A 27337-nucleotide genomic window follows, 5' to 3' on the forward strand; every position below is an offset into this window, starting at 1 on the left:
TTGGCAAAAAGGTTTGGTATACGTGGCACAAGTGTTTGGCGGGTTTCAGGTCAGCTGACATTGTTACTACCATATCTCTGCTCACTGGTCTGCCAATATGGAAGCCTTCCAAGTGTAGTTATTATATTTTACCCAGATATCCCCACTCTTAGAAAGTAATTGGGAGATATTGCAATTGGCTCCGTCTGTCTGTCCGTCCATCATGCTATCTCCTAAACCTAAACGGTTGTGCAGAAATTAACCAAACGTGGTAGTTATAATCACCACATGGCAGGAAGGTGCCAGAGCAGTGTCATTTTTGGGACCCGCCCCTTGTTGTGGGGTCAAATGGTCAAATATAGAAAAATGCAATTACGAACACATTTTTAAACAAAATTTTGTATATTTAATCAACATCAGGGGACGTATGAAGTAAGTAACAATTTTTTTGGAGTTGGCCCATGGTTCAAGCCCCAGGACGTTTGGTCACGGGGGTCAAAACGAGAAAAAATTTGATATTTGATCAGAACGTTTTGGAATCTTTCAACTTTGCTTTAGGTCGGAAGTGTGGGGATCATTTGCTATGGCGTGCCATCGACTTCACTCGAGTTGATCTTATTCTAATGACTACATTTGCCGAGGTTGAATTTTAAGAGCCATTTGTGAGATAATGTTGAAAAACTTTCAGTCCTGTTGCAATATAAGACAATCATCTAATGATGTGATTCCACAATAATTTTTTTTGTCATCAGCAAACATTCCACAGAATATTTTATGATGTCGCCGTCGTCATCATCATGTACCATGCCCTATGCAGAGCGTTGGTGCTGCCGAAGCAGTTATGAGGTTACAATCCTGGTCAAGTCGCCACTCACGAAGTCAGGGTAGGAATTTGGAATTTGTTCAATGTGCTGGTGAAAGCTTGCCTCCTCTGCTCAAAGGACACTTTAATATCCACCGACTAATGCTGGAAGATTGTCGTAAAAGGCGACAAACAGGGTTGGCGGCAGGAAGGGCATCCGGCCGTAAAACATTGCTTCAAAAAGGGGACCAACAAAAACAACAACAACCACGGTGCCCGAAAAAGGCCAACCCCCGCTTTGCGGGGAAAAATGGCCTCTAAAGGTTTTTTTTTTTTTTTTTTTAATGCTGGAAGATGGGACGCCCATTTTAACGTCCATCTGTGGGACACCACGTTAATGAATCGCCCTGCATGTGAAACATCAGAGATGTCAGTTTATTGCTGGGCCAAGATTTGAACTCGGACTAGACAGCTTGGAGGTGACCGTGCGTAACTCTAGGCCATCCTGCTTGCCTTTGACAATGTCTGGTGAGTGGTGAGTCATCCATCTACTATATGAGAGCTGTTGGTCTGTCTGTCTGTGTTTGTCGCCATTTTTCTGAGAGATGGCTGAACGGATCTTCGTCAAACTTTCAGAGGTTCATCGGTGAGTGCCTGGGAGTATTTTAGGCAAAGAAAGTTCGTTTTTGGGGATTTCAAAAAAATCGTTCCATAGTGCCCAAGCCTTTTTGATTAATGACAGTTATATACAAGTACACATTTGCATAAATAAATACAAAACAATCACCAAACATTTGAACACAAATAAAAAAACAATTCCGGAAGCGGTCGAAGTTGGTGGTAAGGCTTCTTCTTCGTCCTGAATGTCATCATACTTAACTCGAACGTGATGAACGGCACATTCAGCAGCATATATTCAACGAAAAGGTGAAATGCTGATTTGACATTTGTGATGGATTCTGGTTTGGATGTAATTGCTTTTCCATTTTATTTGCCCTCATTTCAAATATGTTAATGTTTCTTTTTCGCTTGAGCAATGCCGGGTACTCCAGCTATAAACACTTTCATAGTTTACTCAGAATACAAATACAACTTTGGGGGGTAACATAGGCTATGTGGCCGCGGCCTCATTCGGAGGTGTGGGGGACCGGGAGAGGGGCGTAAATTCTCCATGTAAATGTGTACCGCGTCGAGCCACCTGGTGATGGTGGCAGAAGGTATTACAATTTCCTTTTTTACCTGTGCAACAAAGCTGGTGTTGGCCTAATGGTTAAGGCAGTGGGCTTGGGATCCTTCGGTCCTGAGTTCGAATCCCTTTGAATGTAACGCCAGGTGGGTTGACAGCCTGTCATCCTTCCGAGCCTGTCATCCTTCCGAGGTCGGCAAAATGAGCACCAGATAACTGGTTATAGAGAGGCATTGCATCAGCGGCAGACGCTCCCACTGAAAATGATGCAACCAGCAGCAGGGTGGCTGCACACAAACCACCCGTGGTAGTTATGGTCACTGGAATGTACCTTTGCGTATCACTGGAATGTACAACCTGTGCAACACTGAGGTTATGAAGCACTCTTTGCATGGGAAAAAATTTTCCTCCTTCCCTTCCTCCCCTCCCCTAAAACGGAGAGGCCTGTCAAAGCCACCCCCCCCCCCCCACCCAAAAGATGTATGTGTGGTATATCTTTCCCCTCCCTCTCCTCTCACCCCTCCCTCTCCTATGCTTCCTCTCCCCCAACGCCGGGTACTCCTGCTAGTGTACAATCGGAATAAGATGGGACCAACAATCAAGCCTTTAGGTACTGCATTTGTGACTTTATTTAGGCCAAGTTGACAATCCATTTCTCAAAAGCCCTTTCTGTCTCCTGTTGGTCATAAACTTCTTCAGCCAAGAATGTGGAAGACTTCTGTGGATACCTACAGTCACGTGAAAAAGTAAGTACACCCCATGTAAAGTTTTGACTTTTTCAACATATTTCAACATACAGCTATTTGATCTTCATTTCAACAATATTGATAGATAAAGGTGATATAATATAACAAATATCATGAAGCATTTACATTTTGTAGTCCATTGTATAATTTAAATAAACATAAATGCAAATTTTGCATGTGGAAAAAGTAAGTACACCTTTGGCGCTAATAGGTGGTATTGCCCTCTTTGGCAGAAACAACCTCAAGTAGGCATTGCTTATAACTGTCTACCAGTCTCTGACATCGACTGGGAGAAATTTTTGCCCACTCCTCCATGCAGAATACTTTCAGCTGTGCGATGTTTGAGGGGTTTCTTGCATGCACAGCTCGTTTCAAATCCCCCCACAACATAATGGGATTTAGATCCGGGCTTTGACTTGGCCATTCCAGAACCCTCCATTTCTTTATTTTCAGCCATTCCTTGGTGGATTTACTCGTATGTTTAGGGTCATTGTCATGTTGCAAGGTCCACCTTCGGTTGAGCTTCAACTTTACGACAGATGGCCTCACATTATCCTCAAGCACCCTCTGGTACAATGAAGAATTCATAGTATATGCCATGATGGTGAGCTGCCCAGGCCCTGATGCAGCAAAGCTGCCCCAAACCATAATATTTCCACCACCATGCTTTACAGTTGGTATCAGGTTCTTGTGGTCAAATGCTGTCTTTGGTTTTCGCCAAACATGTCTTCTGGTACTGTGGCCAAATAGCTCTAACTTTGACTCATCTGTCTAGAGCACATTGTTCCAGAAGTGCTGGTCTTTGCCTAGGTGTTCATTGGCAAACTTTAGTCTTGCCCTGATGTTCTTTCTGGACAGCAAAGGTTTCCTCCTTGCACATCTCCCATTTAGATCAAATTTGTGCAGCCTCTTTCTAATGGTAGACTCGTGCACTTTGACATCAACAGTGGCAAGAGCTACCTGTAGGTCCCGTGATGACATTCTGGGGGTCTTAGAGACTTCTTTCAGCATCTTGCGGTCTGCTCTCGAGCTGAACTTGCTGGGGCGGACTGGCCTGAACAAGTTGGTAGTTTTTTGGAATCTTCTCCACTTGTAGATGATCTTCTGGACAGTCGAATGATTGATTTCAAATTGTTTGGAGATCTTTTAAAATCCCTTCCCAGACTCATAGGCATCTATAACCTTCTTTCTGAAGGCCTCAGAGAGCTCTTTTAATCCAGGCATGGTGACGCCCCACACTTCAACAATAAAGAGCAAACCAAACGAAATGTCTGAGGTTTAAATAAGACAGGTTCCTCCAAGATCCTCTCTAACGATGTCTAATCATTTGCACCTGAGCTGGTGCACCTGATTCTAATTTTAGGTATTTGAAGTAGTGATAAATGTAGGGGTGTACTTACTTTTTCCACATGTGAAATTTATGTTTATTTAAATTATACAATGGAATACAAAATGTAAATGTTTCATGATATTTATTATATTATATCACCTTTATCTATCAATATTGTTGAAATGAAGATCAAATAGCTGTATGTTGAAAAAGTCAAAACTTTACATGGGGTGTACTTACTTTTTCACGTGACTGTAAATTATGACCCTTGAACAGAAGTCACTGGTGAGGGACAGAGTTACTTTTGGAAAGTCCATATAAATTACATGTTTCCATGCCTTTGTCAAAATTTGAGCCCCGATCACATAAGCAATGTAAAGTTTTCACAAAATAATTTGCCTGGAATCCATGTTGATTCGTGTTAATAATTTTGATTTTGAAGAATAGGGTCCAAGGTTACGAGTTGTAAACTAGAACAGCGTTTGGTAGAGTGCATACCCCCGCTAGGCTGAACCTTTTACGTTTTGTATCTCACTGATAGGCAAGAACCAAAAATCGAATCAATTCATCCTTGTAACCAGTATTACCTGTCCACCAAGTTTTGACCGAATCCATTAATACATTTTTGAGATATTTGGCTTACAGCCATACAGGCAGGGGCAGATCCAGGAATATCAAAACGGGGGGGGGGGGCGTGGGGGGGGGGTTGGGGTGCATGAAACTTTAGCGTTTGGTGGAGGGGGGGTCTGGGGGTCCTCCCCCAGGATTTTTTTTTTATTGATTGTCAGAAACGGTATTTCGTGCGTTCTTGGAAGTTTCTGCAGTTCCTTGCGTTCTTCCCTGGTCCAACAGTTCAACAGATTCGCGATGACCAATGGTGAGATGGAGGAACTGGTGAAACGACTTGCCAAGCTGTTCCTTCTGCTATAAATTGATGGTGTGTGTGTGTGTGTGTGTGTGTGTGTGTGTGTGTGTGTGTGTGTGTGTGTGTGTGTGTGTGTGTGTGTGTGTGTGTGTGTGATGTTTTTTGTGTAGTTCTGCTGGAGCTTTCTGATATGGAATTTCTGATTTGTGTCGTTCTCGCGAAATGATTGTTTTGATCTCCTGAGGTAATTCGGCTAATTAACTACAAAGAATCCAGAAGAATTCCCATGTTTCTAAACGCACGCCATGTTAAGGTGTATAGAGCAGCTTAATAGGTCCTTCCATGGCATGCCATTGTCATTACTAAATAAATAACAAAAACAATGATAATATTTTCCAAAGCATTTATTCCAACTCAAGCACTGCAGCAGGCAGGTATGCTGCAAGGACATGGAAGCCGATGAAAATTTGGTCCATTTGGACCAACGGGCTCACTCGTAGTTATAAAAGACCTGTGCACTCCCATGGTGTGAAATGATGGCGATGACAGACTGTGTGCTGGGCAAAGCCCGGCACCACCATGCGCCGAGGTTGTGAAGCTCAACGCAGGGGGTTCTCCCCACAAAAGAGATCAGAGAGGACAGCGGAATGTGAATTATTATATTAATCGTAAATTATGCCATTTTGGAATAGACAGCGCTTGTGTTTCTGAATGAAAATGTCACACACATCATGTGGGGATATGGTGAAGTCATGGTGTATGTTCATGAGGGCCAGAGATCCCATCCGACTTTCACCCATGGAATTTCTTAGGTAGGTCGTCAGACGACGCAGGCAAGAAAATGAGCGTTCGGCCTCACAGGAGCCTACAGGGAGGGTGCATCCAATATGGAGTAGGACTTTGATGGATGTTTAGGAGTCGTGGACGGCGAGAGAACGAGGCCATTTGGTTGAGTTCAAAGCATGTTTATTCGTACAGAACCCAGCACACTCTGTAAAGCCCGTTTATCGGGCAGCAATATATATACACACTCAAACACGTCATGCCAGAGCGTTTGCCCGGGAAAGGCGAGACCGGGCGTGCCCGGGTGTCCTGGGCGAGCCCTGGAAAGGCGAGTCTGGACGTGCCTGGGCGAGCCCTGGAAAGGCGAGGCTGGGCGTCCTGGGCGAGCCCTGGAAAGGCGAGTCTGGACGTGCCCGGGCGTCCTGAGCGAGCTCTGGAAAGGCGAGGCTGGGCGTGCCCGGGCGTCCTGGGCGAGCCCTGGAAAGGCGAGTCTGGATGTGCCCGGGCGTCCTGGGTGAGCCCTGGAAAGGCGAGTCTGGACGTGCCCGGGCGTCCTGGGCGAGCCCTGGAAAGGCGAGAGCGGCCATGCCCGGGCGTCCTGGGCGAGCCCTGGAAAGGTGAGACTGGGCGTGCCCGGGCGTCCTGGGCGAGCCCTGGAAAGGCGAGTCTGGACGTGCCCGGGCGTCCTGGGCGAGCCCTGGAAAGGCGAGAGCGGCCATGCCCGGGCATCCTGGGCGAGCCCTGGAAAGGCGAGACTGGGCGAGCCCTGGAAAGGCGAGTCTGGGCATGCCAGGGAAAGACGAGACCGGGCGTGCCTGGGCGGCTCGGGCTCGCCCGGGAAAGGCGAGTCCGGGCATGCCCGGGAGAGGCGCGTCTGGGCCTGTCCGGGCGGCTCGGGCGAGCCCGGGAAAGGCGAGTCCGGGCATGCCCGGGAGAGGCGCGTCTGGGCCTGTCCGGGCGGCCTGGGCGAGCCCGGCATGGTGATTGCTCCCTGGCCGCGTCCTCGACAGGTGCAAGGCGATTGTGTATACCCAGCGGTAACCGCTACAGATGGAAATTAGTCTCCATCTACTGCGCAGAAACAATCCATGAATGTGCTTGGAAGCGTGTTGTTGGGCTTCCTTCTCCAAAACATCTGCCAGTCTCTAAGCTCATTTGTCAGTCCTGTGGGATGTTCCATGTCGTTTTTCCAACGCAATAGTTTGATGTAGGGCTGGAATGTTGCAGGTATCGGCGATTATTACTCCCGCCAGGGAGTAATGCATTCGATCGTGTCCGTCCGTGTGTGTGTGTGTTCAAGTGTTTGTGAACAAGATATCTGGAAAAGTTCTCAACGGATTTGGATGAAACTTTGTGGGATGATTGCCCCTGGGATAAGGAAGAATTGATTAGTTTTTGATGAAGCTCAGGATATTATTCCGGATCCAGGAATTGTTTGAAGGATTTTTTACCATTGGAAGATCGGGCTCAGCAGCGGCCACCCACGGCGGGAGTATGCGCTCTACTGAGTGGCGTCCTGGATGCAGATGGCATCAGCAGAAACAGATCACTACCTTCCCGATTTTCAGCACAGAACCGGGTGTCCATTTCCTGGCTGAGGTGTTCGAGAAATGGAATGGACATGTTTCTGAGGTAGAAGAGCAAAGGAGTATTGGCGGCAGTGTTTGGACGGTGGATTTGTCGTTTTACAACTCTCGGCATTGTGACATCACCTCCTACAGATTCTATCATGGCCTTAACGTGATCGAACCACAGAGAGAATTCAGTTTCTGCATTTGACCGTAGTTGAGTGAGCGCGTCCTTCTTGTCGTCAATCATAGAGTATGCCTCCAGCACATCCATGCCGTTGCGTTGCAGAGGAGGGGGGGGGGGGGGGGTGGTGCGCACCCCCTGCACCCTCCTCCTAGATCGGAGGGGGGGCGCACACGCTGCAACCCCCCCCCCCTGGATCCGCCCCTGAGTCAGGCAGGGGAGAACACATAACCTCCATCCACCTTTGGTGACAGAGTTAATTATGGTTTTCATGGTTTTAACAGCTCGACTTTGGTGATACTTTTCTGTAATTACCGACATCAGTTCTCACTGGTTTCTTAAATATGGGAGAAAGGTAATCGTTACAATCTTGCGGAACTGTGCTGGAAAACCAACGTACTGAATTTCAAAACATCCGTGAGCGGGGCTATCAAAGGCAGGAACTTCACCATGGAGTATGGACACTGGTTTTCTGTAAATTATCATTTGTTATACATGTAGGCCATTAATTTTAAATAATTACTTGTAAAATGTGGACTGGACCAGGATTTCATTGTCACTTTTGGCTGCTGATTGCATCATCTCATGTGGCAGCAGCATTAGCAGCCTGAAACGATAGTATACGGTTGTGGCGGACACAAAAGCCCACTGGCGTGGTGACATCATTCCACGCACCAAGTGGGCGGTGGCCACGCCCGAGGGGTAGGCGTGGCCTCATGATATACACCGGGCGACCAGCCCGGAAGTGTTACAGTGTAGTCTTACAATAAAGACGTTTATATGTTACCGCTTGTCCGCTTCCTCCTTGCTCACAAGCAGCGCGCGTAACGCCGCGCTTTACTGGTGACCCTCGACGTTGGATCTGCCGTAGCGATCCTTCCGAACACGACGCCATTGCAATGGCCAACGACAAGGCAATGGCGATTAAACTTCCCGAATTTTGGGAGGCCCAGGCCGAAGTCTGGTTCGTTCAAGCCGAAGCCCAATTTCAGCTTCGGCGCCTCACCAACGACGACCTGCGCTACTGCCATGTCGTCGCCTCCCTCGGGCCTGGCACGGCCGCTTGAGTTGTGTCCGTCCTTCGCCACCCACCGGACGGCCACAAGTACGAGGCACTCAAGCGGCTACTCCTAGCCACGTTCGGCCTCACGGACGACGCACGGGCCGATCGCCTCCTGGATCTCCCCGAGCTCGGTGAGACGCGCCCGTCGGTCCGAATGGACCATATGCTGTCACTGTTGGGCGACGAAGCCCCCGGTTCGCTATTCCGGGCGCTTTTCCGTCGCCAACTTCCAGCGCAGGTTCGCCTCGCGTTGGCCGGGACCGGGCTAACGGAACCCCGAGCATTGGCGGCCGAGGCGGACAAGTACTTCGCCGCTTCGGACACGCGGGCGAGCGTTGGCGTGGCCGTCACGGCCTTCGACGCTGATGTTCCACAGCATCATCTTCTACAGCACGCTGATGTTCCACAGCATCATCTTCTACAGCACGCTGATGTTCCACAGCATCATCTTCTACAGCACGCTGATGTTCCACAGCATCATCTTCTACAGCACGCTGTGGTTCAGCAGCATGCTGATACGCACCTCGTGAACGCCGCCACGCCCCGCCCACCGCCGCGGCGAAAACCGCCACCGCGGGGAAACCCGTCGACTCCACCGGCCTGGCGGAGCCAGCCGCGCTCCTCCAGCTCCACCACCTGGTGCTGGTTCCACGCCAAGTTCGGCCACGAAGCTCGGCGGTGTCATCCGCCGTGCTCCTTCAACGGGTCGGGAAACGCCCGGGCCGGCGCTCAATTGTGGCGATGAGCGCCGGCCGTTCGAGCAGCCTGCTGTTCATAACGGACACCTTCTCCGGGCGCCGTTACCTGTGCGACACGGGAGCACAGGTGAGTGTCATTCCCGCCGGCACGTCAGACAAGCACGCCGCGGGTGGGGGCCCCGCGCTGCTTGCCGCGAACGGGACGCCCATCCGTACGTACGGAAAACGCTGCCTCTCTCTGCGGTTTGGAGGGCAGGTTTTCCGATGGACGTTCGTCACCGCCGACGTGCCCATGGCACTGCTTGGCGCGGACTTCCTGTGCGCTAATGGGCTCCTGGTCGACGTCAAGCGCAGACGGCTTGTCCAGGCCGAGACGTTCAGCTCGCTCGCATGTGCGTTGCCCAGCTCAACGAGCGGATTGCCGAACGATTCGGTTCCGGCCACGTTGGTCTGTATGCTTCCGGCAGCGGACGCATTCACCCGCCTCCTCGCCGGCTTCCCGGCCCTCACGCGGCCCACCTTCTCGGCGGGGGCCGTCAAGCACGGGGTGGCCCATCACATCCCCACCGTCGGGCCACCGGTCTACGCCCGGGCACGCCGCCTCGAGCCGACGAAGCTGGCGGTGGCAAAAGCGGAGTTCGCTACCCTGGAGCGACTCGGCATCGTTCGGCGCTCAGAGAGCGCTTGGGCGTCGCCGCTGCACATCGTGCCGAAGCCCGGCGGGGGATGGCGACCGTGCGGGGACTATCGCCGTCTCAATGACGCCACGACTCCCGACCGCTACCCCGTCCCCCACATTCAGGACTTTTCCGCCCGTTTGGCGGGCAGGTCCTTCTTCTCGAAGGTGGACCTCATACGCGGCTACCATCAGGTCCCCGTCAGGCTGGAGGACGTCCCGAAGACGGCGGTCATCACGCCATTCGGACTCTTCGAGTTCCTGCGCATGCCCTTCGGTCTGAAGAATGCGGCTCAGGCGTTCCAGCGACTGATGGACAGCGTCCTGCGCGACTTGGATTTTGTCTACGTCTACCTGGACGATATCCTCGTCGCCAGCGCGTCCCGCGAAGAGCACCTACGCCACCTCCGCGCGCTCTTCGAACGCCTGGGCCAGCATGGCCTGATTGTGAACCCCGCAAAGTGCCGGTTCGGCGCCGCCACAATCGATTTTCTGGGGCACCGTGTCACCAGGCACGGAGCCGTCCCCCTGCCGGCCAAGGTGGAGGCGGTGAAGGGGTTTCCGCGCCCCCGCACGATCAGAGGGCTGCAGGAGTTCCTGGGCATGGTGAACTTTTACCATCGGTTCCTGCCCCGTATCGCCCAGCTCCTGCGCCCCCTGCACGAAGCTCTCCGAGGTAAGCCGGGCAAAGGCGACGTTACCTGGACCGAGCAGATGGACACGGCGTTCACGGGCGCGAAGCTCGCCTTGGCTAACGCCACCATGCTCGCGCACCCGGCGCCCGATGCACCGATCGCCCTCACCACCGATGCCTCGGACTACGCGGTGGGCGCGGTGCACGAGCAATGGGTGCGTGGAGCTTGGCAACCGCTGGCGTTCTTTAGCCGGCAGCTTCGCCCGCCCGAACGCCGTTACAGTACCTTCGACCGCGAGTTGCTCGGACTTCACTTGGCGGTCAGGCACTTCCGCCATCTGCTCGAGGGCCGGGCGTTCACTGCCTTCGTCGACCACAAGCCGCTGATCTTCGCGATGGGCAAGGTCACCGAGCCGTGGTCGGCCCGGCAGCAGCGTCACCTCTCGGCCGTGTCCGAGTACACGACGGACATCCAGCACGTCGCGGGGAAGGACAACCCGGTTGCGGATTGCCTTTCCCGGGCCGTCGCCCACGCAGTCCACCTCGGCATCGACTATGCCCGGATGGCAGCGGACCAGGCCGCTGACCCCGACGTCCAGGCCTTGCGGACCGCCGTCACGGGCCTCCGCGTCACCGAGGTGCCGTTCGACGGCGCGGGCGCGGCCCTCTTGTGCGACGTCTCCCTCGGGCGTCCTCGCCCCATTGTGCCCGCGGGCTGGCAGCGCCAGGTGTTTGACGCCATCCACGGCCTGTCCCACCCGGGCGCGAGGGCCTCCCAAAGGCTGATCGCCGACAAGTTCGTCTGGCATGGCCTCCGGAAGGCCGTCCGCGGCTGGGCCAGGACATGCCTCGCGTGCCAGCGCGCCAAGGTGCACCGGCACACCCAGGCCCCGTTGGCCCCGTTCACGGTGCCGGAACGCCGGTTTGACCACGTCCACGTGGACCTGGTGGGACCTCTGCCCCCCTCGCGGGGTTTCACCCACGTCCTCACCATGGTGGACCGCACCACCCGGTGGCCGGAGGCCGTGCCCTTGGCGTCGACAACGGCGGCCGATGTCGCGCAGGCTTTCATCGCCACCTGGGTCGCCCGGTTCGGCGCCCCCTCAGACATCTCATCCGACCGCGGCCCCCAGTTCACCTCGGAGCTCTGGGGGGCGGTTGCGCAGGGGCTCGGGGTCCGGCTGCACCGAACCACGGCCTACCACCCCCAGGCTAACGGCCTGTGTGAGCGATTTCACCGCTCATTGAAGGCCGCGCTCTGGGCCACCCTCCGCGACGGCGGCTGGGTCGACAGGCTCCCCTGGGTCCTGCTGGGCCTCCGGACGGCGCCCAAGGAGGACCTGCGCGCATCCGCGGCGGAGTTGGTCTTCGGGCAACCGCTGCGGGTGCCGGGCGAGTTCCTCCCCGACTCCACGGCACCATGGTCCGCGGCACAGCAGCGCTCCGCTCTGCAAGAGACCGCCCAAAGGTTCGCCCCGGTGCCAACGGCATGCCACGGGCACCCACCGACGCACGTCGCCCCGGAGCTTCGCACGGCGGAGTACGTCTTCGTCCGCCACGATGCCCATCGGACACCACTGCGGCCCCCGTACGACGGGCCTTTCCGCGTGCTGGAGACCGGGGCGAAGCACTTCACCCTGGACATCGGCGGTACTCCTGACCGCGTTTCGGTAGACCGCCTCAAGCCGGCCCACCTCGATGTGGACCATCCACCGCCAGTGGCCCGACCCCCACGTCGGGGCCGCCCTCCTGCGGGCAGACCCCCGGCACCGCCCAGCCCCGCCGCCACGGCGCCCCCCGGTCCTGCACCCATCCCAGGGGCAGCCAGGGGCATCCCACCTGGTATCCCTGCACCCCGGACGCCGCCGATCGCCAGGGGGCGCTTCGGCCGGGTCATTCGACTGCCCCACAAACTGGCCCTCCAGGTGCGCGGGAATTCTGGGGGGGCGCGTGTGGCGGACACAAAAGCCCACTGGCGTGGTGACATCATTCCACGCACCAAGTGGGCGGTGGCCACGCCCGAGGGGTAGGCGTGGCCTCATGATATACACCGGGCGACCAGCCCGGAAGTGTTACAGTGTAGTCTTACAATAAAGACGTTTATATGTTACCGCTTGTCCGCTTCCTCCTTGCTCACAAGCAGCGCGCGTAACGCCGCGCTTTACGGTATTGTTTTTGGACGAAATTTGGTAGATAGGTTGGGAATGTGACAAGGACGAAATTATGATATGAAGATCCGGATCAGAGATTTTTACGCATTTTTATGCCTCCGCATTATGTTTTCGGGTTGTCCGTACGTCTGTACGAGCTAAACGTCGTTTTTCTCAGCAACCATATGTCCAATTGAGACCAAACTTTCAGGGTAGGAGTGACACCCATGCAGAATGTTTTTATGATAATTGTGACGTCATAGGTCACGTGGTATGGCAGCCATCTTGGATTAAACGCATATAATTAAGAAAAAATTATTTCTCGGAAACTGCTGAATGGAAAAATTTGAAACTTGGCACATTGCCAAGTACTCCCAATGGGAAGTAAAAGCATGATAATGATGACATCATAGGTGAAGTGGTATGCCAGCCAAAAATGTTTTAATCGAATTCTTATCCTAAAAATCTGAAATTGCATGCACATGATCTGTGACCCATTTGTATTGAAATATTAAATTTATGACATCATAGGTCACATGGTTTGGCAGCCATATTGGATTGAAGGAAAATATTAAATAATTATATATCTGAAATCGCTTACCATATCGATGCGGAATTTTACAAATATCATCTATCACTACTGTTGCATATAGTTTGAAAATGATGATGTCGTAGGTCACGTGGTTTGGCAGCCATCTTGGATAGAAAAACAAACCTTATCCGATCAACATGAAACTTCACAAACGTGATCACCCTACACATACATATGCAGAGTACATTTTTAAGGTCATATGTCACGTGGTATGGCAGTCATATTAGCTTGATTGCTGATACTTTAAAAAATCCCTTCTCTGGAACTGCTTCACCAATCAATGTGAAATCTGTCATGGCTGCTGAAAATGTGATACTTGAAAACAGCTGAAGGGATTTAAATCAAACTTGTTTTAGGACAGGTTATTCTTCCACCAAAATTAATTGTAAATGGTTAAAGTTTTCCCCAATCTCTTTCAAGTCACACCACCTATCAAACAGTTTCCTTCTCTCCGGCAAACTCCACATGGGTCTCATTCTCCCGCTTCCTGGCATTCCGAATTTTTTGTCGGTAAGCTTCGAGGACCAATTCATCGGCTTTGAGAATGGGTTTCTTGACTGTTTCATTATAATCTGCACATTGGTCAATCGGTAAAACCGAATAGATATCTTGAGCTTTACCCACCAGAACACTTTGTACTAACATAGTCCATGACTCCACAGGCCATTTTAACATCTGAGCCACCTTTTCAAAGTGTAAAAAGAACTTACCTACCTCCTTTTCATTAAAGGGTGGAACTAGTCTTACATGCTTACCAATATCCCAAGAGTTCTGACTTGTTGTCGAACTAGCCGGCACGTATAAGATTTCTCTCCGTCCTCCCAGTAATTCAAGCTCCTTGAGTTCAATTTCCCTCTGATACTCCATGTCCCGTACACAGGAACATCAAGATATCTGGAGATTGACTTGTAGCCTTGAGATTGTCCATGCTTGGCTACAATCTTGTGTCTGACCTCCTCAGACAATTCTCTGGTTTTCTTTCTTTTCTCCATGCTCATTGCGGTACACACTGTCACACAAAGCAGCAGAATGACTCCTTTTCTCCATTTAAACTGGTTGAATGAGTGATTTTATATAGCAGACACCTGCAACTCATCACAGGTGAGTTCAATTCCAAAGTAAAGGAGAATCACCTGCTTGATATCTAATTATTTCTAACAACTTCTAAAAGGTGCCAATAATATTGTACATGCCATTTTAGGACTTCTGTGTGGAATAAGCTACGGTTTAGTAATTTTTTTCGGCATTTTTGTTTTGTTCCACTGCAAACCAAAGAATTACATATGTGGATGGCAAAATATATTTTTAATTTCAACAATTTTCTGGCATTAATGGTGCATTATTTGAAAAAAGTGCAAGGGTGCCAATATTTTTGGCCACCACAGTATATCCATATCCATCTATATTCAATCGCATTACCCTTCACACATCCATCTGGAAATTGCAAGACTTTTCATGATTTGGACAACAAAGAAAATGCTACTTTGACATTTTATTGTATTTTAAAGAGCTCATATCGGATTACATGTAGGAAACTTGATTTCATAAATGAGTGTTTTTTAACATAAATTACAAGGATTTCTCCTCTCTCACTTCGACACTTCAACGGTAAATTGGATTTGAGCCTAAAATCCTGGTGTGAGAGCTATTGGATGTTTAGATGGGAATGCTATACTGTATTGTCTGTATAGGCAATCACCAACATTAAGACAATTCAGAAGAATTGGTAATTACATAATTGCGAATTGTTTTGCTTTATTTTAAGTGTAACAGCACACAGTTTCTGAATTATAATTTTGTACGTGATTGTGTATATAATTTTCTTTTACTGTAAAGTATACTTTCACCCATTTGAATAAAAAAAAAATTTGCCATTGAGAGAGGATGAAAAGGATCGAGATCGTTCAATTACAGTGCTCCTTGAATCTGGTAATTTTAAGGTTGAACGCTCTGTTCAGCCATCCTCAAATCCAAGGACATTGCAGCAAATCAAGCATATACTGTACTGCACACGGATTGAAAGGTTTGTACATTGTGTAGAAAAAAAAAAAAATGAAGGCACCACCAATTTGTATGGCTACTCGGCAGTCAAGACTTGGATCTGACATTTCGACTGCAGAGCGGTCTTCATTCAGGACTGTGCAGGTACCTTGTGCAACGTTGCCAGGTGTAACTATGGCGTTGCCATGACTTCAATATGCCGTTGGTGATAATGTTTTCATCATTGCTGTGTGTATGATAATGTTATGTGTGTGTATACTTCTATTGGTTTAATATATAGATATAATATTAAAGAGGTCACATCCAAACGTGAACTCGACTGGTATTAAGTCACACTTAAAGAGTGTGAAGTGTGCCGGCAAACACATCCCTTGCTGTGCAATGTTATAATACTACATTAACTTGCAATATGTTGTAGCATGCTGCAATGTCCTTTGCAATGCTATAAGAAGCTGCACTGACCTGCAACTGCTATATTATCACAAACTCTTGTGTGTTGTATGTACTCCAGTAAAATAGGCTATCGACTTTATGCTATACTCACATCTACATTCCGTATTCAGGTACAGACTCGCTATCAAACACCCTGAATACATTGTCACATAGAACATTGTACATTGTACATGCCCCCCCCCCCCTCAAAGAAAACCCAAAATAAACTCCTTGATGATGCATGTAAAAGTTGTTGTAAATTTTCTCTTAAACATTTATGAAAACATATTTTCTCTTAAACATATTTCATTTATGAAATATATGTAGAAAGTCTCTTAAACTGCATGTAAGTGTTATCAGGGTATATATTGTACAAGGACCCATCTTGCCTGTGCAATCGTGCCAATATACCCAATCACCCTATCCCCACTCCCTCCCCTCAACCCACTGCTAGATACATATCTGACTATTTTAAAACTACTGTCAGCTGTTCACCACCATCTCTTATCTTCCCCCATCCAAAACCTTGATCTTTTATACCCCCGCTAATTTCACCCCAATTCCACTTTTTTGAAATACCAACTTCTGTCCTGGAAGTCCTTGGTGTCCTTGTGTTTTATACTTCTCCCACCCACCCCCCCCCCCCCCCCCTTCCCACGCCTCCTCCCCCCAAGCCCTCTCCCTCCAACACATCTCCCTGCTCTCAAATGTTATGTTTGTGTGCTTCCCCTTCTCTTGTCTTCCGCTCCCTCTTTTTATATATTTTGTTTGTCTGGTTGATTTGCTTGTGAAGTAAATGTTAGCTCTTTCACGAGCCTCGATTCAGTATACAAAAAAAGAAGAAAAAAAAAGTACCTTTGCAAGGAGACAATTTCATGCATTTACCATTCTCTCGGTGAAAGACCCCTCCCTGCCTTAATCTGAAACTGTGGGCCATGATCCTCACAATGTCCAATCTGCTGAAAAACTCTACTTCACCTATCTTTTCCTCACCCTTCATTAACGTAAACATCTCAATGAAATACCCTCATAACCACCTCGTTTACAATGTACAAGGTCCTCTCCTTCAACCACTTCTCCGAGCTGGGTCTAGCTAGGCCTGGAATGAATCTAGTAGATCAATGCTGAACCCTCTACTTGTGGTAGTATGTCCTTCCTCAGATGTGGTGATCAAAACTCATAATATAATATTCGAGATGGGGCCTCACTAAATTATTGTACAGTGTTAAAACTACCTTCTTTGATTTAGAATTTATCACCCTACAAATACAACCTAAAACCATGTTTGTTTTAACTTGAGCTTTACCCCCCCCCCCCCCCCCCCCCCATCTGTAACACACATCTATTATTACCGTATCTATTACCACCCCAGATCCTTCTCCTGTGCGACACGCTCCAAGACTACCACTTGCATCATGTTATATGTATTTTTATTATTCTTACTCATCCCAATCACCTTACGTTCCTTTATGTTAAACTGCATCTCCCAATATTTTACCCAATCTTTTGAAGTATCAAGACATTCCTGAATCTGATTGCCACCTTTCCTCCAAGCTCAGTATCATCTGCAAATTTGGAAAGCCTTCTCTTAACCCCACTGTCCAAATCGTTGAAGAAGATTATGAATAATAAGTTACCATACTTCCATATTCCCTTTTAGAGCCACTCTTTGCTTCCTATCACTGACACAGTTTCCAATCCACAAATCCTCTTTCGCCCCCACCTTAGCCAACAACTTATTATGTGATACCATATCCAAAGCTTTTTGAAAGTCCTGATAAACTACATCAACTTCAATAATTTTGTTAAGTATCACCAAATTTACCTTTAGTAAATCCATGCTGACTACCTTTAATTGGTTGAAAATTATTCATGTAGTTCCCTATCCATTCCTTAATTAGCGTCTCCATAACCTTCACCACAAAAGTCAAACTAACAGGTCGATCTCTATTTCCTCTTCTTCGGTGGATCCTTTCTGAAATAACGGTGTTACATTTGCCACTCTCCAATTCTCTAGTGTCTGTCCTAACTCAAGTGAGCTGGTTAACATCTCACTTATCTGCTCCGCCACCTCCCTCACTCTTACATGTATATGATCCGGCCCCAGAGTTTTATCATCCCTTAACTTTCCCGGCTGTTTATGCACTTCCTCCACTCCAACTCATTCTCTTATTTTCCTCTAAAAGCCCTGGCTCACCTACGAGATAGATACTCTCCTCTATTTGAAGTTTCCCTGACTCTTGTGTTAATGTCGAAGCAAAAAAACAAATATTTAATTAGGTTGCCATCTCACCATCACAATCCACCAATTATCCGATGCTATTCCTCAAGGGATTACACTTATATATATTACCTGTTTATATATATTATATATATATTATTACCTGTTTTTTAACCTTTATATATCAGGGTGTGTCAAAAAAACCAAACCCATAAAAATCCAGAAATGCATTCATTTTTATTCTGAATTACATAAAACTTCAGGAATATGTGCCAAATTTTGTGTGACACAGGTGTACCAAATATCCGAATCGTGACTTGTAAGACTTTCGTTTGGCACTCGGTCAATCACATGCTCCAAATGTCTGCCTCTGCGCTGAATGCATAGATTTGAACATGATAGGTCAATTTGTTGATTGCACGCTGACATTCGGCAAGTGGGATGGACACTTGCGATTGATTGTTTCAGCTCAAATATGCTTATCGGGTTATCCTTGCACAAATTCTCTGAGATATCCCCAAAGATAAAAAAAAATCTAGTGGGCTCAGATCAGGGGAATGTGGAGGGCACTCAACGTTGGAGTCGGTCAATCACCCTCTCACTGAAGTGGCTTGTCACCCACTCACGGGACCCATTTGTGATGTTAGGGGTTGCTCCATCCTGCTGAAACCATTGCTCTTCTCTTCGGAAGCTTCTCCTGTGATGAAGAACAGCCCAGAACCCATTCAGAACTTTAATGTAGCGCTCAGAGTTGATGGTCATGGCATTACCGTCCTCATATTCGAACCAGAATGGTCCAATGATGCCATGCTTGTTCATTGCACACCAGGCCGTGCACTTGACTGAATGTAAGGGTCTCTGGCGAACCTCATTGGGTGGTACCATTCCCAGTAGACATTGTTCCTTGAGTAGACCTGGCCATTAAAGAAAAAGTGAGCCTCATCGAAGAACGAAATGTCATGAAGACTACCAGCCTCCTCAATTTTCTCCACAAACAACCGAGCAATTTCAAGATGCTCGTTTTTGTCTGAGTCAGTGAGTTTGTGTCTGACTTGTATTCCGTATGAATAAAGTTTCATGTCATCATGGAGAATCCTCCAGAGACTTGACACTGTGTGTCCCAAGTACTTGACTGCGGTGGCAAAGTAACATTTTTGACCGAATGTGAGACCCTCTCAATGACCTCAGGAGTTCTCAGCAAATTGGAGTCCAGAATGAGTTGGTCTGTCCGTTGATTTTGAGTTTAAGTTGTGCACAGTTCCTTGCTGTCGAAATTTATTTGGCCATTTGAATATTCTCTCTTTGCAAGGGGCATCTCTACACTTACATTTTCTCTTGAACTTTCTTTGAGTTTGGAAGAAAGATGGCGTTTCCATGTAGGATTCTACAGAAAAAGTCTGTCATTTGTCCATAAAATTGTCTCTTACAGGACCTCAGCTATCATTATCTGAAAAAGAAACATGAAAAACTAGAACTGCACTCGGTAGAGAGCATACCTCAATCAGGCTGAACAGTTTACATTTTGTATCCCCCTGATCGGCCGGATCTGGATTCGGACCTGAACCAAAATCAAATTGGCTTGTTCTTGTTGCCTAAACAACTCGTCCACAACTTTTTGAGATATTGTGAAATATATCGTTTTTTGCCCTCTCAATGCTGAAAAATCACTTTAAAATTCTCGGAACCGAATCCGGATCTTAATCAAAATTGAATAGATTCTTCCTCGTCACACACCCAACCTGTCCAAGTTTCGTCCAAATCCATCTGCAACTTTTTGAGATATCCTGTTCACAGACAGACAGACAGACAGCCGGGTGAAAATATAATTCCTTCGGTGGCGAAGGATAAATGAATGGTGAATAAAATGGAAGGTCTGGGTCTCCTTTGGCACACCTGGTACTTTACCCAGAATGCCTTGTTGTTATGCGGATATATATATATATATTTCATATGTATCTTTTGGCTTTCCGAGTTATTTTCTTATCTGGCCTCCGTGTTTCACCCTCAGCGACTTTTCTCATTTTATTTTTAGAATTGCAATTTACATAAAATACTTTACAACTACACACAGTCGTACATAGAATGCACTTAAACATGCACTATCCATACACCGCCATACACCATAAACTTCCATACACCGCCCAGAAGTGCAAATGTACAAATATTTCGTTTGTTCGATCGAGAGAAAGTCTCTGTCTCACACACAGATAGTAATTTAATAAATAAAGGAAAGCGAAACGCGCGCCCCGCCCGCCCTCCATACAATCACACTATATATGGAAAAAGCGAAGCCGCCGTGCTTTCCTCCCTCCTCCTCCTCCTCCTCCTCCGACGTGCGAGCAGCCTGCAATGCCGTACGAACTCAGTAAGTGGTAACGGGTCCGAGCCGAGCCGCCGGACGGGCATCCTAGTTCGCGGGTTGTTAGGCCGGGGATTCGTTGTCCTTGTCGCGCAGTTTGTCCGCCGCAGATAACGGAACCGTGTTCACTTGGACACCTGGACGGAGATCGCGCCGACCTGTCGGTGTCAGTCGTCTTGCGTTTTCGTACCGTCATCGCTTGGACGTACAATGCACTTGTTAACGTCGTAAACACTCTGCTGTTTGTTTGATAACTCGGTGTTCCCGCTCTTCTCGGAGCTGTAATTGATGACGTGACCCAAAGTTCCGCTGACCCTTACTCTTTAACGTAACCAGGTTTCCGTGTTTAAGATGTGATAAACATGTGATGACTGGTCATGTGAACGGTTCATAGCTCGAAGCGATCAGTCTTCCGATTGAATGAATGACGAGGCCCTCTCATGAATTTCTGTAAATGAAATCTGATTGATTTATCGTTTTTACTGTCTTCTTCTTCCTCTTCCAAAAAGACAATTTTGCATGTTATTTTCTCCATGTTTTACTTATTCTTCCTCTGCTGCTTCTTCCTCTTCTACATCACCTTATTCTTATTCTTCTACAACGTCTTATTATTATTCTTTTTCTTCTTCTCCACCTTCTGCTTCCTCTTCTTCTGCTTCTACTTCACCCTCTTCTTCTTCACTTTCTTCTTCACATTCTTCTTCACATTCTTCTTCTTTTTCTACACCTTCTTCACCTTCTTATTTTACCTCTTCACATTCTTCTTCACATTCTTCTTCTTCTCCTTTTTATTCACCTTCTTGTTCACCTTCTTCTTCTTCTACTTCACCTTCTTCTTCACCTTCTTCTTCACCTTCATCTTCACCTGCTTCTTCTTCACATGCTTCGTCTTCTTCACCTGCTTCTTCTTGCTTTTGTTCTTGTTTTTCTTGTTCTTGTTTTTCTTCTTGTTTTTCTTCTTGTTTTCTTCTTCCTGTTTTTTTCTTCTTCTTCTTGTTTTTCTTGTTTTCTTCTTCTTCCTCGTTTTAGTCTTATTATTATTATTATTATCATCATTATTATTATCTACATAAGCTGCACAGGATGATTTAAATTTGGATAATTGGATAGGAATTAAAAGAAATTACCCATTCATCGAGTGTAAGCAATTAGTAGGAAGGCAATGAGTGTGCCCAGCGAAATCCCAGGATTGGGCTTTGCAAGATAAAGTGATGGTTGGTTTAACGTCTTCAAGCAAACCGAGTGATTGAAATGCTCTGATTTCCTATACCAAGGTGATCTATCAACGTCGTTGTAAATGTCAGCCGCAATTGTCTTGCAGGGAGTGTGCTCGCCAGCCTGCCGCAGGTGGAGCGTGGTGTGGCAAAGATCCTGGCTGGAGATCCAAAGGGAATTAACTTTTTGTACACCAATGGGAAAAGTGTCGTCATCAGAGACATCCAGGTACAGCATAACCTTTGGTCCTCTGTCCGCAGCTCCATGCTTTGCTCAATCGGATTGATTGGTTTCATTAAGATTTATTTATTTTTAAAATTTCAGTTTCAGTTTGACCTTCAACGTCTTCATTGAAGTGGTTTCATCACATTTTGCGTGTACTTGCCTTAGTATTAATTGCATCAGAACATATTTGGATGTAACAGAACAAAAAGGACTAGGACGTCACTCGGTAGAGCGCATACCTCCGCCAGGCTGTACAGTTTGTTTTGTATCCCACTGACAGGTCAGATCTGAATTCGGTCCTGATCCAAAATATAATTGGCTTTTTGTTTGCGCTGAACCAACTCGTCCACCTTGTTTTGCAAAAGTTGTCCACAACCTTTTGAGATGTCCTTTTGGCACTAGCACTCAATAGTGATGAATCGCTTGAAAAAATTAAAAATTTCTCATGACCGGATCCATATTCGGATCTTCACCAAAATCTAATCGATTCTTCCTTGTCACACACACAAATACACAACCTGTCCACCAAGCTTCATCTGAATTCATCCACAACCTTTTGAGATATCATTTGCTATATATCAGTTTTAGCCCGATCACTCTGGTGAAGAATCATTTTAAAATAAAATTGTGATCCGGATCCAGATCCGAATCTTCACCAAAATCGAATTGATTCGTACTTTTTACACACCCAACCTATCCACCAAGCTTCATCTGAATTCATCCACAACCTTTTGAGATATCATTTGCTATATATCAGTTTTAGCCCTATCACTCTGGTGAAGAATCACTTTAAAATAAAATTGTGATCCGGATCCAGATCCGAATCTTCACCAAAATCGAATTGATTCGTACTTTTTACACACCCAACCTATCCACCAAGTTTCATCCGAAATCATCCACAACTTTTCAAGATATCATGCTATAAATCCTTTTTTGCCCAAATCTCTCAATGGTAAGGAATCATTTTAAAAATTCTCAGATTCAGATGTGGATCCAGATAATCACCAAAATCTAATAATTTTCTCCTTGTCACATACCCAATGTCTCCAGCAAATTTCGTCCGAATCTGTCCACAACTTTTTGAGATATCCTGGTTCCAAACAGACAGACAGAGGTGAAAACATAACCTCCATCCACCTTTGGTGGCAGAGGTAACATGTGAAAGTGAGGGGAGAGGGATGTGTGGGTGGAGAGACACACCAACAGCAGGGCTGAGAGATAAAGTCACAAAATAGATGAAGACCTGGATAAATAATGGATGTGGGGATGACACATCGGGGTGAACAAGATGGGTACAGCCTAAAGGGATGGTTGCTTTAATGTTTTCTTCAAATATTGTTCCGGTTTTATATTTTATTTCCGTTAATGAAATATTTGAGGTCTATCTTTCGTGATGTTGTCATTGTCACCCGGTGACCAGGTGACACATAATACATACTCTTGGTATAATCCCTGGGTTTGTGTATATATTTGATGAATGTATATGTACGTTTGTTTGTTTCGTGTTCAGTTATTTGGAATTGCAGTCTTGCGTGGACAATTTATTATGGATTTTTTTTTTTTTTCATGTGCAGCATCCAGAAATTGCTGATATCTATACTGAGCACACCCATCCAGCCCTCGTAGCCAAGTATTGTCCCAGTGGATTTTACATTGCCTCTGGTGGTGAGAACAAGCTTTCATGGCCTCAAGTTAATTTAGGATGCTTTCGTCATATACTGTGATCACTTTCTAAGATTCTAGTCAATGAATCGAATTATGTTCGTGTTGATGTGTGCCACACATGAAAGAAACTTGTCAATCAAAAACAGTAATTTTCGGATCAAAACTTTCATTTGTTTTTGTTTTCCATCCATGAAGACTGTCGGGCGTTATCCATTGGGTGTTCAGCATATGTCTGTGTTTGATGAAGTCAACTTGCTACGTAGTTCCTTGACTAGCCTCAGTTATTTTATGAACCCTTCCTGAATGCAGATGCATCATACTGTTGTGGGAATGCCTTCTAGGGGTTAACATTGCGTAGTAGAATGATAATTCTTTCCATAGTGCATGTTTAGCGCAAGTGTGAGGTAAAATGACCGAATGAGGAAATGTTGTTATTTGTATAGAATAACATCTCCCTTTACTCCATGTTTGTGTCGAAGACTGTTTCCCCCCCCCCCCCCCCCGGCCCCCCACCTCGACAACTTTTGAATATTTTATCCCTCTGTAATCTCGTGTGGGGGGTGGGGGGGGGGGGTGGGACTTTGATTGACTGCTGACTGAATCGCCAATCGGCGCAGGGTGGACAACAAGGGTCTGCATCATGGGGGGTGGTGGGAGCATACACCAAGGGGATACCGATGGGGGCAACTGGAGGCAGGAGGAGTTGTACTTTGGGCTTTGGTGTGGGAAGCTGCACGTTTTTGTATTGGTGCACTGTCGACACAGCAGACACACCAAGCCATTCACCGTCCCTCCTCATCCCAACCAGGTCCTCTGCAACCCACCCTGATAGGCCTGTACTCCCACATCATGGACTCTGGACCATACCTACGAGTCAATTAGCGTCTGCAAATACCCCCTACCTCCCCCCCCCCCCCCACTCCCTTGTCTGGTGCTCATACCACCATTTGAGTGTGCTGTGTGTAAGGGAGTACCGGCACATCGCTTAGCTGGCTTGACGTTCCACCGAAGAACGGTAGCATGGCAAACAGGCCTGGGACCCTGTTTGGAGAGCTTGCACTGGTGTACCAGCATGACAACTTTCACAGTGGTTTGGTCGGACCAGGTAACTGGGCTGACCTGACAACTGTAACAATACCATATCTAAAGAAGCATATTGTCACTGCAATAACTACAGAAACAATTTATTTACATCTTGCCAATTTTAATAACAGGCATATGGATCAGGCCTACAGTATTTACCAAAAAACTTTTTTTCCTGTCAATTGTACTTGCAAGGTAATGAGTCGACACAGGGAAAGACAGTTCTGTCATGCCAGCTTGCAGCACAAATCATGCGTACCTCAATTGCTGCCATTTCCCCCAGTTCTTTTCTCTTTCTCTTTCTGCCATTTTCCCCACACCATGCGCATCAATTCTAAAAGCTCTTGATCAAAATAATTATATGCAGAATTTCGTGGAATCTATCTTGGTTCGCAGACATGACCTTTCATGTCTATGTAAACCATATGTTTTGCTTCACTGCATTGTGATGAAAATGTATCATATACAGTAGTTTTGGTTGGATTTTTGTTTGTTCATTAGTTCCTCTTTGTTTAGTTTGCGTGTGATTCGAGCCAATCAATTGGCTAAAGCTTCATGTGGAGGCCTCTAAACACACAAAATACTACAAACTTTGTTATGTCTAATTGTTAAGCTTATCAATACTTCCTTTCAATTTCTCAAACTCCTTTCACATTTTACAGATGCAACTGGTCATGTGCGTATCTGGGACACCACGCAGAAGGAGCATATATTGAAGTACGACTACCAACCCTTTGTTGGGCCAATCAAGGACCTGGCATGGACAGAGGATGGCAAGCGCATTGCGGTTGTAGGAGAGGGACGAGACAGGTATGTTTGTGTGGTTAGAGACTTGAGCAATGGGATCTTAGCGTTAAAGGCTTTTGTGGATAAAAACAGCTGTCGATTTGTACTGCTCATGGTAATAGCGGTGGGTCTAATGAGTTTGAGCTATCTTCCACAATGATACAATGAGTCTGTAAGCAAGTGAAAGCAATTTTTGTTACCCCGTGTAACAAAACCACCCAACCAATGTGTAAAAAGTCAGATTTTATAATAGTTACTGTGATGTGGAGTGCAGGTTTGGTGCTGTTTTCCTGTGGGACTCGGGTTCCTCCGTCGGGGAAATAATTGGTCACACCAAGATCGTCAACAGTGTGGCTATTCGGCAGGTGCGTCCATATCGCCTGGTTACTGGCAGTGATGACAACTCAGCCGCCTTCTTCCACGGGTTGCCCTTCAAGTTTCAATTCACCTTGAAGGTAATGCCACATGTTTGCTTTCCGCACCAAGGGTTTTGATCGATCTCTGTTGCTGAGCATAGCTTTTGATTGTTGGACTTGAAGATGGTTAAACAATTCTTCAAGGCTTCAAGGATGATTATTGCTTGTAAAGTTTCTAACTTGAGTGATAAATCGATTGCTCTCACTGAAACACAACCAGCAATATATGATGCCCGTATAATTTCACCAATCGCTTCTTTCCCCTTACCACTATTTTCTCATTAAAATATTGACGGCGTACCTTTTTGTGTTGCGCACTTCACTCTGTAGGGTTTATTTTGATTGGCTTGCATGGACATGTATCCTTGCGCACCACGAGCACTCAAGTGATTTTCCAAAAGCTGTTATATTTATTTGATATGATAATCGGCTGTCATTTCTTTAAAAGGTAGTGCTGGTAACTTGTTGTCAACAGAGCCAGTATGAAATTTTGTTTTGAGAGTTACCACATTCTCAACGCTGCAAAATTTGTGTACAGGATTATTGACACCAGCTGCAACACTTCTTTGATTTATCAAAGCAAAGTTGCAACACCCATTCCTATTGTGGATATTCAATGATCTCTGGCTCTCTGGAAAATCTCCTATTAGAAAATATATTTGTTAATGACTCCACCCTCTGCTGTAACATCCTTCATCCTTCAGACAGGAAGGCTGCAGCCTCTTCCCTCTCTTCAGACCTTGACAAAAATCACAAGCTGGTCAAATACTTGGAATATGTCTTTCAATCCTGACAAATCTCACACTCTCACTCTCTCTGAAAGGGCCTTCTGGCAAAACCATTCCATCTACTTTCTTAATCACTATTGAGGAAGTTCAGTCTCTCAAACTCCTGGGTCTCACTATCGGCCACGATCTTTCTTAGGCAAACCACATTTTGACGTTTGCCTCCAAATTCAGCCGTCGACTGAGCATCCTCCATCGTACAACGTCCTTCCTTTGGCACACGTGAACCTCTTTCCACCTACAAGGCCTTCATCTGCAGCTTGATGGAGTACTGCTCTCCCCTCTGGGCCTCTGCAAAGTGAAGCTTCCCTGCCTCACATCTTGCTCAGCTTGACGCCGTGGAAACCAAGGCCTTCAATATTATTGGAATCTCCCACGATGAAGCCGAGTCTATGGGCCTATCACTTCGCCATCACAGATAGGTCAGTGGTCTACGTCTATTACTGCCTCGGCTCCTTTCTGGTCTTGCACCCCTGTTCTTTCCGTGCTTTGTTTTAGTCTGTTATGCACATCCTGTTTTTGTCCGTTATGTCATGATCTGTTCAGTGTATTAGCTCCTCCATGATTTTCCACTTTTTTTTTTTTTTACAAACATAAATAAATAACCTGCACTGTAACTTAACATCTGTCAAAGGAAGGCTTGTGATTTAAATGCACTGCTGTAATAAAAGCCTTCAAAAAAACTGTGATCAGTGAATACTGAAAGTGTGATTCAGGTAGACATTCCCACTGCAGTTCTGTGTAACTGTGTTGTTTCACGTTTTCTTCTGAAGGAGCCTATTTGCTCGCCCATCGTGAAATTGTTAGGTAAGAAAATTCTACTTAGTTGTTGATACATTGGAGAAAGTGCTAAGTGAGCCAAAATTGATTCAATTTTGGTGAAGATCCTTATC

General features: G+C 46.9%; 1 protein-coding gene across 1 annotated transcript in view; it reads left to right on the plus strand.

Moving 5' to 3' along the window:
• The first annotated feature begins 20109 nt into the window (after positions 1–20109).
• WDR1 (WD repeat domain 1) overlaps positions 20110–27337 on the plus strand; it is a 34893-nt gene continuing 27665 nt past the window's right edge. The window contains exons 1-5 of the mRNA XM_068110057.2: positions 20110–20275; positions 21591–21712; positions 23284–23374; positions 25120–25267; positions 25518–25698. Coding sequence (XP_067966158.2) covers positions 20260–20275; positions 21591–21712; positions 23284–23374; positions 25120–25267; positions 25518–25698 — 558 coding nt within the window. The 5' untranslated portion in view covers positions 20110–20259. The remainder of the gene's footprint in view (positions 20276–21590; positions 21713–23283; positions 23375–25119; positions 25268–25517; positions 25699–27337) is intronic.

This window comes from Myxine glutinosa, chromosome 3, assembly GCF_964187855.1.
Source record: "Myxine glutinosa chromosome 3, kmMyxGlut1.1, whole genome shotgun sequence".
NCBI lineage: Eukaryota > Metazoa > Chordata > Myxini > Myxiniformes > Myxinidae > Myxine > Myxine glutinosa.